The sequence below is a fragment of the Ranitomeya imitator genome, chromosome 10, assembly GCF_032444005.1.
Source record: "Ranitomeya imitator isolate aRanImi1 chromosome 10, aRanImi1.pri, whole genome shotgun sequence".
Taxonomy (NCBI): Eukaryota; Metazoa; Chordata; class Amphibia; order Anura; family Dendrobatidae; genus Ranitomeya; species Ranitomeya imitator.
The window spans coordinates 135,752,575-135,762,946 of record NC_091291.1 but is presented as its reverse complement, the minus strand read 5'-3'; the positions used below and the strand labels follow the sequence as shown (position 1 = coordinate 135,762,946).

Sequence of the window (10,372 nt, the reverse complement as noted above, 5' to 3'; positions counted from 1 at the left end):
GTAACATGGGGTAACGATGATGGAGAAATGCACAGGATAATAGTGAGCGCGACAGAGGGCAGTGTATGGTATGGAGCAGTCATGGGGTGGGCTGCAGGATCCCCCCATACTGTACATGACTGCTCGGGACAAGGAGGCGTTTAATGAGCTTCTAATGACGGGGCACTAATTGGGTCATTAGGGTTTGTGGAAAGGATTCAGTATCAGGTCCCTCATTAATGCCCGAGCCGCCTGTTACTTTGTAGCACAGATCTGTTGGGGCCACAAAACCAAACAATGTTGTTTATGTAGAAAAGTCTTTGTTTCATAGAAAAACTCAAAACAGAAAAGCACCTCTCCTGTATATATACACTGCACAGCACCTTTCCTCCTGTATATATACACTGCACAGCACCTCTCCTGTATATATACACTGCACAGCACCTTTCCTCCTGTATATATACACTGCACAGCACCTCTCCTGTATACATACACTGCACAGCACCTTTCCTCCTGTATATATACACTGCACAGCACCTCTCCTGTATATATGCACTGCAGAATTTACAATAGCTGTCACTCATGTAAGAAGTGAAATCTGGCATTGTACTATACATTTCTCTGCCGTATCTGGGCATCATAAATCGGGGTATGTGCTAAAGGGGGGGGGGCCACTGAGACTCTTTCGCCCGGGGCCCTCGAAAACCTGGAGCCGGCCCTGGTCTCATGCCATTTATTTCTGTCAGCACATGAATTAGCATCACCTGCTCATTTGGGAAAAGCGAGCAGTGCAAGCCTCAAGTTATCCTCCTTTCCCTTCTTGACACGCAAGTCTTTATGTTAGTCAAGCTGCACCCTAATGTGTTACATGGTCAGAGTCCTCATCACGTCATCCTTGTTATCCACCACTAGTGTTAAGCATTCCGATACTGCAATATCGGGTATCGGACGATGTTAGCTGTGTCGGAGTTCCGATATTGAGTTCCGATACTTTTACAATATCGAATACCGGAATCGGAAGTTCCCATAATGCAATGAGCCAGTTTTATTCTATTCTGCCAATGAGGATTCTAAGAAGTGTGGGCATATTCTGTTAGGCATGTTAGCCATGTTAACTAATGGCATGCCGGGGTCTGTACGGGCCTCTCGGGGGTGTTTGTGTGTGTGTGCAGGCATCGTCCGATGGGACTACAAGTCCCATCGGGCTATGCCTGCTACAATGACAGTGATTGACACATTAGCCAAAGATGGGACAGTAGTAGTCCCATCATCGGGCTAATGTGTTGAATGTAAAAAAAAAACAACACAAACATACATACTACATACAACATACTACATACATACAACATACATACTATACATACTACATACATACATACATACATACAACATACTACATACATACAACATGAATACAACATACTACATACATACTACACACATACAACATACATACATACTACATACATACATACAGCATACATACATACTACATACATACAACATACATACACCATACATACATACAACATACATACAACATACTACATACATACATACATACTACATGCATACAACATGCTACATACATACATACTATATACATACTACATACATACATACATACTACATACAACATACAACATGCAACCTACATACAACATACATACTACATACATGCAGCATACATACATACATACTACATACATACAACATACATACTACATACATACTACATACAATACATTCATACATTAAATACAATACATACATATAGACATACAGTACATATAACATAGATTACATACTCACCATCACTTGTCACTTTGTTCCCCGAAGCCAGTGTCATCTGTAAAAAATATTAAAATAACAAACAATATACTCCCTGATCCGCAGAAATCCACTAGTGTCCCACGACGATCTCCCGTGGAGAGCAGCAGCATCAGCTGATTCGACCGCTCTCTATGTATGTAGTATGTATGTATGTTGTACGTATGTAGTATGTATGTATGTATGTAATATGTTGTATGTATGTATGCAGTATGTATGTAGTATATAGAATGTTGTATGCATGTAGTATTTATGTAGTATGTATGTGGTATGTTGTATGTGTTAGGAGTCGAGTTCCCGCCACTGCACAGGGGGAATCTCGAGCCGTGTCTGCTGCGGTCTCCCATTCTGCATCAGCCGCAGTGGAGCCTGCTCAGTGGAGACGTCGATCCCTTATTGAAACTGATACTGTGCAAAGGGTTACTGCTGCCTCTCCAGGCTCTGCTATTGTACCCTGCACTGGTCTGCGATGAGCAGGCTTTTCTGGGACTAAGTCCTTAAACAGGGCACAGCGTTCTCTTTACTACGGGCTCTGTGAAGTAACAGAGTTCGTTTATACTAATTTTCTTCACCGCCTTACTTAGCAGCAGGTTCTTTCCTGCACTGTGGATCCCGGGTTGCGAACGCACCTATCTCGTCTAATAAATATATTCGGTGCGTTCCGCCAACCCTAACAGTATGTATGTAGTATGTATGTATGTAGTATGTATGTAGTATGTATGTAGTATGTTGTATGTATGTAGTATGTATGTAGTATGTTGTATGTAGTATGTATGTTTGTGGTTTTTTTTACATTCAACACATTAGCCGGATGATGGGACTACTACTGTCCCATCATTGGCTAATGTGTCAATCACTGTCATTGTAGCAGGCATAGCCCGATGGGACTTGTAGTCCCCTCGGACGATGCCTGCACACAGATACAAAGACCCCCGGCAGGCCCGCACAGACCACCGAGAGGCCCGTTCAGACCCCCAGCAGGCCCGCACAGACCCCCGAAAGGCCCATACAGACCCTGGGTAGGCCCACACAGACCCCCGCGAGGCCCATTCAGACCCCCAGCAGGCGCACACAGACCCCCAAGATGCCCGTACAGACCCCGGCCACACACACAGACACCCATAGTCTCTGCCCACGCACCACCCACACTCTTCCCCCCTCCCGAACTGGATGTGCAAGGAAACAAAAGGTTTATTTTCATTCCGATATTTGTGTCCCATTGACTTGCATTGGTTTCCGGTATTTTTGGGGTATTGGACCGATCCAATCCGATCCGATGTTTCCTGATATCAGAAGGTATCACGCAACACTATCCACCACTGTGGCTTGTCATGCTCTGAGCACATCTTCTGATCCTTCTCCATAGTACAGACAAATATCCGTCCCTGATTGTGCATCATCATGCATGATTGTGTGTATTCTCCAAGTCATCTGCTAGTTTGCCAACTAATCTTTCATCTGGTCAAGTTATTGGTGGGGTAGTCTTTACTATACCAACGTATGACGTCTGCTGATAAATGATGGTGTGCATTTCGCCTCACTGGAAGACATACATCTGAGATTACTTTTCATGGAAGGGGATACCTGCTGTGTGCTCTTATATGCAGAAAAATGTTAGCTGCTGTCGTAGCAGAGTGGGATGCATTTGGATAACGCTGGGCAGCCCACCTGATCCAATAGTATGGGTGTCACTAATAGGCTGTTAATGTGGCTGCTGTGCATCACATGTATGTGAATAGTGCCCCATACAATCCTCTATTGTGCAACAATATACCGAGCAACCACCCCCTCCATGGATTGGTAGGCCGTGAGTGGTTGTCTTATCGGTATTTTTGCTGCCATCTTAACTACATGGGTGCACTGCACCCTGATAGTGCATTTCTTTGGAGACCTGGGCAGGTAAACATTACAGCCTTTTTTCCGCTATTTTTGATTTTTTGGAGGATTTTTAGTCCTCTTTTTGTGGCTTTGCTGTGTTTAGCACTTCTTCAATTACCAAAGAAAGAAGCTCTTGAAATTCCCCATACAGGGAAAAGTTTTGCATCACTCTGAGTGAAAAAGCCATGGCTTCTTCTTTTGCACTGTCTGTATATGAACACCGGCAACAGGCATCTGTCACCAAAAATGGATAATTTTTGGACTGGATTTTATTGTTTAAGTAGCCCAACAAGTCTGACACTTCGGTGTGTGATTACCATCCATTTTCACCTAGTTTGAAATGTTGAGTTTAGTTGTACATTAATAAAGCTATGCTTGCATTGAAAAGCACAATGAGGGTTAATACAGTCATAGGCGACTTCTGAGTGTTAAACACTATTTTCAAGGCAATTAAATGCTTTATTGTATACCGATTCACAGAAAATGTATTCCTGATCTGAATGTTTGTGAAAATTCAGTGAAGTTGGCAAATGAGAATTTCAAACAGTTGGCTTATCTCTATTTTCCAGTGCATCTGTTGTTACTTGCACTTGTTGTTTCAGTTGCTACATTTATAAGTAACATCATAAGAGAAATGTGTTAAACTTAATTTTATTATGATATCATTTATAAAATATGTATTTATGAAAAAATATAAAAGTAACAACCCCAAATAGATCAGGATCTCATGATGCTCTAGGTGTTGAAGCTCCACAATAAGTTCTCGCAAAGAGTTTCCAGATTATTTCTATTATATAAATTACAGAAATTAGAACTTTTATATCAAGAAAATAATTTCTTTAAAGGACTATACAGTATATGTCCTGGGAGAGACAACATTCACAACACGTTTCATACTAAATTGCATTTTTATGTATTTGTATCATGCAATACACACAAATTAGGCAAATTATCATGATGTTCTATAAAATCTCTTGATAAATTAAATTGTAGAGGAAACCCTGTTAGAAATATTTCGTTTATATAGAAATTTTACTTGTGTCTTCTCCTACTTCTCTTTATGAGCTGCAATGAATATGACGCCCTTAAAGTCAGAAAGGTCACTCTCAACCGTCCTCTTCATAACCTCACAATGGTCGATAACAAAACCTGCTCCAACTATTGCATTTCTGGCGAAATCCTCATTATAGCTGAAAATATGGAGCTTGTCCTTCCCGACTGTAAAATACGTTGCATCTACAGATCCAATTATTATGATGTGTCCTTCAGGTTTCAACAACCTTGAGAACTTCTTGATATATTTCATATACTCATCTTGATTTTTGCTGATAACATCCAGGAGCCAAGCACTGATGACACAATCTGCTGGTGGTAAGACGATTGGATCCACCATATTTTCTTTCTCAAGATCACATTTCACCACATGCTCTATTGCTGATCTCATTTTTTCTTCTTTCTCCAGCAACAGATCGCTGAAAAATGGGAAAAATGATTGAAAGATAGTGTTCCACGGTGAAAATTATTATTGAAGTATGACATTTTAGTGATAGATTATTGGCTTACAGTACGGAGGAAAAAAACTTGAACTTAGCAAAGGCTAATGTATTACGTTCCTTCAAACAGTGCCCAGTTTTATATGGCACACTAATGGTAAGAATATAAAATTTCATCTTGAATAGACTTTATAAGCTTTAAATCATTTGTACATTAGCAATTCTGCAATCACAGTGGGATTCCTCCAGTATTTACACAGATACATCACCTTTTTCCTTCTATCTCTACTTGAAGTTTTGCAGCATGGCACCAACTAAACGCTCCTGTACGTGAGTCCACCCATCTTTTCAGCTCCAAGATGCATCTGTCTCTCATCTTCAGCACTATGAAGTAGTTGAAAAAATCACAGGCTGAATACAGATGATGAATCATCGATCCAATACTGAGGTCAACCAAAACATCTCCTTCAATATGACCTGCAGAATAAAACTCCAAATATTGAAGCAGGCAATATGTTAAACCCTCATAGATATTGTGGAGAACCAATAGCATAAACTTCCAGCAAAATACAGAAACTTGGGATTATTATCTTTTAGAAAAAACACAAATAAAACTTATCTTCAAGGGTTATTTGTGGTTATATGTTGTAGCACTTGTAACTGCAATGCAAGAAACTCGAGTCAATACCCGACACTGCTGCAGGCGGTTTGGACCGGAGCGCTCAGCTGCATAGAAATACATGCAGGCGCGCACTCCAGTCCTGAGTGTCGGCGGCAGTGCCGGGTATTGAGGCGAGAGACTCGCTCAAGTTCTCGCATTGCAGTTACAAGTGGGACACCGGCCTAAGTCACATTACCGTGGATCCCTCATTGGCCAATTCCTAGTTGGCATGAAGGAACCTCTTTGCTCTGAAAGCTTGCAGATATTAATTTTCTGGTGTCCCTCATATAATACTTTTGCCTTTTTGACACAAAAAGTATTTACCATCACAGTCAATTTTTTCTTTTATTAACACTGTATCATAGAATTATTTGCTCTATGTGGTTTCTAAGAACAGATGTCTTTCAGTGACTCCTAGATTCGGGAAATAAGGTCTAGTTTCTTAAAATCAGAATTGCAGAAGTTCAGAAAATAACAGTAGTACAAAGTGGTCAATCAAAAAATTGCCAGTTAAAGTCCATCACCATTCTCAATTAATCTTTCAAGATTCTGGAGACTACAGAGGGAAAATGAAAATTACTCTACTGGCCCCCAATATTCTATATTCTTTTTCATATTCAAGCTTCCATTAATTGATATGAATGATTCAGCTTGGTTGTCCTCTTGGATCTCTCACACCCCAATAATAAACTTGCTCACTTTGCAGTCAAGTATTTAAAATTAAAGTCCTTAGATAAAGTTAAGAAACATTTCTTCTGTTTTCATCATCAGTTTCAATGTGTTGAGAGGGGACTTGAAGAAGAACACTGTGGTTTTTATTAATTAGATACTATTGTTGTTTAAATAATGTAAATTGTTTAATAAAGTATAAAAAAGATACAATTAAAATAGATAAAAACACATACCTTCTGTGAAAGCTTTTCTAAGATTTTTAATGGGAAATATCAAGAAATCCTCTTCAAAGATCATATCAGTGCTATCTGAAAAGTAATGCTCCAGATGTTGTCTAGAATCAAAGCCATATTCATGATAAAGCTTATATTTTCTGGATTCCATCACCTTTCCTTGTATCAAAGACTGGGAGACTGACTCTACGTCGGTGCTCAGGGTTTTTATCAAATTGCAAAGATTCAATTTACAAATTGTGTAAGAATTGCTTATCTCATCAGGAGTTAGTCATGAGTAGAGTTGAGCGACCTTGACCTTTTTAGAGTCGAGCCGGGTTTTGCGAAACCCGACTATGTCCAAAGTCGGGTCGAGTGAAATCGGCCGATTATGACGTAAAGTCGGGATCGACCGAAACACGAAACCCAATGCAAGTCAATGGGGCAGCATAGTCGGCAGTGAGTGGGGGCCAGGAAAACACCTAGAGTGGCCATTTTAATGTCAAAACCATCCATTCTTCTTAATGAAGCTTGTCAAGCGTAATTTACCTTATAATAATTGGAAGGCATTTGAAATTGGGGGTCATTTGGCTAAAGTTGTGGGGGGTAGGGCTGGTTCAAGTAATTAGTGGGCCCAGGAAATCTGGACCACGTCACGGCAGTGGAGCAGGGAGAGGTAAGTATTTCAACTTTGCAAGTGCTGTGAACCTGAGCAAGCAGGGGGGGCCCACTCGTTGGCATTGGCACTGGCACAGGGCCCCTCAAAGTACAGCGGTGTGTTTGCACGGCGGGGGCGCCTCCCACCGGCAGCAACACTTTTGCGTACTATGAGAGGCCCTGTGCCAGTGACGTCGCCAACTAGTATTCCTCCCCCCACCTGATGAAGGAACCTGCACTTTCATCTGCACCTTCCTCTTTGTCCCCGTGTAAGGTGGTATGGTATGCGGGAAGAGCAACCTGACTTTCAGCAGGGTCACAATGTTGTTGTGTAGCGTGCACGGGGAATGTTGCGTTATGGGTCAATGTACCAGCAGACTCATCTATCACTGGCTGGGCAATGGGCACGATGAAGTGGAAACACAGATATAGGCCCAAAGAAGAAAGTGGGCTAAATGCAGTTCAAAATTGGTAACACAGGAATAACCAGGGGGCATTGCAGTGGAGGACAACTGGAATGAGAGGCTGACACAGAGAGTAGGGCCAAATCAGTAAGTAGTCGAAATGCAGTTCAAAATTGGCAACCGTAGTAAACAGGCGGCACAGCTTTGTTCAGTGGAGGAGAACAGCAAGGAGTGGCAGACACCGATAGTAGGCCCCAAACCAACTAGTACGCCAAATGCAGTTGTTCCATTTAACCACAATTTAATGAGAGCCTGAAGATAGAAGCTCAGGAAAGGCAACCTGGGGAACACCTTGGAGTGTAACACACCATCTCTCTCCACCCCATACCCATTTTGTATGGCCTAATGCAGTGTACTTTTCTACAACTACTAAACGAGAGTCGGAAGACCGAAGCAATGGCAAGGAAACCTGGGGAACACCTTAGAGTGTAACACACCCTCTCTCTACACCCCATACCCAATTTGAAGGCCTAATGCAGTGTAGTTTCCAAGAACTACTAAACGAGAGCCGGAAGATCGAAGCTCAGGAAAGGCAACCTGGGGAACACCTTGGAGTGTAACACACCCTCTCGCTACACCCCATACCCAATTTGAAGGCCTAATGCAGCGTAGTTTCCAACAACTACTAAACGAGAGCCGGAAGATCGAAGCTCAGGAAAGGCAACCTGGGGAACACCTTGGAGTGGAACACACCATCTCTCTACACCCCATACCCAATTTGAAGGCCTAATGCAGAGTAGTTTCCAAGAACTACTAAACGAGAGCCGGAAGATCGAAGCTCAGGAAAGGCAACCTGGGGAACACCTTGGAGTGTAACACAACGTCTCTCTACACGACGGAAGGGCTGATTCTTAGGAAGGAAGGCTGTTGGAAATAAGCATTGCGCGTCCGAGGGTGATTATATTCTTATTAGGTATATACTCACCCTCGGACGCGCCCTGCTTCTTTATTTGGAATGAATGTTTATTTGCAATGTGGTGTTGACTTTCTCTATTATTTTGGTAATTAATGATTTTATTATTTTCATTATTTTGCATCTTCTCGGCAATAATATAAAGAAGACGCGACAGGACAACACTCGGTGGATGCCATATGTGTGTTTTCAATTTAAAAAAACTTTCAGTTAACTACTTGCAGGAGAAAGTAATTGTAGCTGGTGGCCATTTTTAGTACTGTACCAGATTAGAGTTGTGTGTTTGTTTTTAATGTTAAAATGTCTGCATTTGATATCTCACCAGTATTTTCTTTTTTATAAGCAAAATACTTATTTTTATATTTTCTGATGTTGGTTCCAGGGGTACACGGCCAGCAGTGCCCTGGTCAGTGTAGTAGTAGTTGAAAGAATGGACCGCAGACAGGCATCGAAGGCCTAAAATAATAACACATGGCTGTAGGCAATTTTAAATTGGTTCCAGGGGTACACGGACAGCAGTGGTGTGGTCAGTGGAGGCCTAGTGGAAGGAGTGACCGCAGACAGGCATCGAAGGCCTAAAATAATAACACATGGCTGTAGGCAATTTTAAATTGGTTCCAGGGGTACACGGACAGCAGTGGTGTGGTCAGTGGAGGCCTAGTGGAAGGAGTGACCGCAGACAGGCATCGAAGGCCTAAAATAATAACACATGGCTGTAGGCAATTTTAAATTGGTTCCAGGGGTACACGGGCAGCAGTGACCTGGTCAGTGTAGTAGTAGTTGAAAGAATGGACCGCAGACAGGCATCGAAGGCCTAAAATAAAAAAATTGGGCTGGCTGTAGGCAATTTTAAATTGGTTCCAGGGGTACACGGGCAGCAGTGACCTGGTCAGTGTAGTAGTAGTTGAAAGAATGGACCGCAGACAGGCATCGAAGGCCTAAAATAAAAAAATTGGGCTGGCTGTAGGCAATTTTAAATTGGTTCCAGGGGTACACGGGCAGCAGTGGTGTGGTCAGTGGAGGCCTAGTGGAAGGAGTGACCGCAGACAGGCATCGAAGGCCTAACATAACAAACTTGGGCTGGCTGTAGGCACTTTTAAATTGGTTCCAGGGGTACACGGGCAGCAGTGGTCTGGTCAGTGGAAGTCTAGTGGAAGGAGTGACCGCAGACAGGCATCGAAGGCCTAAAATAATAACACATGGCTGTAGGCAATTTTAAATTGGTTCCAGGGGTACACGGACAGCAGTGGTGTGGTCAGTGGAGGCCTAGTGGAAGGAGTGACCGCAGACAGGCATCGAAGGCCTAAAATAATAACACATGGCTGTAGGCAATTTTAAATTGGTTCCAGGGGTACACGGACAGCAGTGGTGTGGTCAGTGGAGGCCTAGTGGAAGGAGTGACCGCAGACAGGCATCGAAGGCCTAAAATAATAACACATGGCTGTAGGCAATTTTAAATTGGTTCCAGGGGTACACGGGCAGCAGTGACCTGGTCAGTGTAGTAGTAGTTGAAAGAATGGACCGCAGACAGGCATCGAAGGCCTAAAATAAAAAAATTGGGCTGGCTGTAGGCAATTTTAAATTGGTTCCAGGGGTACACGGGCAGCAGTGAC

General features: G+C 42.5%; 1 protein-coding gene across 1 annotated transcript; it reads right to left on the bottom strand.

Annotated features, from left to right (window-relative positions):
- Positions 1-4,322: 4,322 nt before the first annotated feature.
- LOC138650994 (nicotinamide N-methyltransferase-like) lies at positions 4,323-6,946 on the bottom strand. The gene is made up of 3 exons (XM_069740900.1): positions 6,747-6,946; positions 5,450-5,657; positions 4,323-5,159 (listed from the first exon to the last, which is right to left on the bottom strand). Exons 1-3 carry the CDS (start codon positions 6,895-6,897, stop codon positions 4,736-4,738), a joined length of 783 nt encoding a protein of 260 aa, XP_069597001.1. The 5' UTR covers positions 6,898-6,946; the 3' UTR covers positions 4,323-4,735.
- Between the last annotated feature and the right edge of the window lie 3,426 nt (positions 6,947-10,372).

What these genes read in the sequence shown, in the direction of transcription:
- LOC138650994 (XM_069740900.1), bottom strand. Translation starts at nt 6,897, where the DNA reads ATGGAATCCAGAAAATATAAGCTTTATCATGAATATGGCTTTGATTCT. An exon ending in TAGAAAAGCTTTCACAGAAG is followed by an intron (nt 5,658 to 6,746) that starts GTATGTGTTTTT and finishes TTTATTCTGCAG; the next exon opens with GTCATATTGAAGGAGATGTT. An exon ending in GTAGAGATAGAAGGAAAAAG is followed by an intron (nt 5,160 to 5,449) that starts GTGATGTATCTG and finishes CCCATTTTTCAG; the next exon opens with CGATCTGTTGCTGGAGAAAG.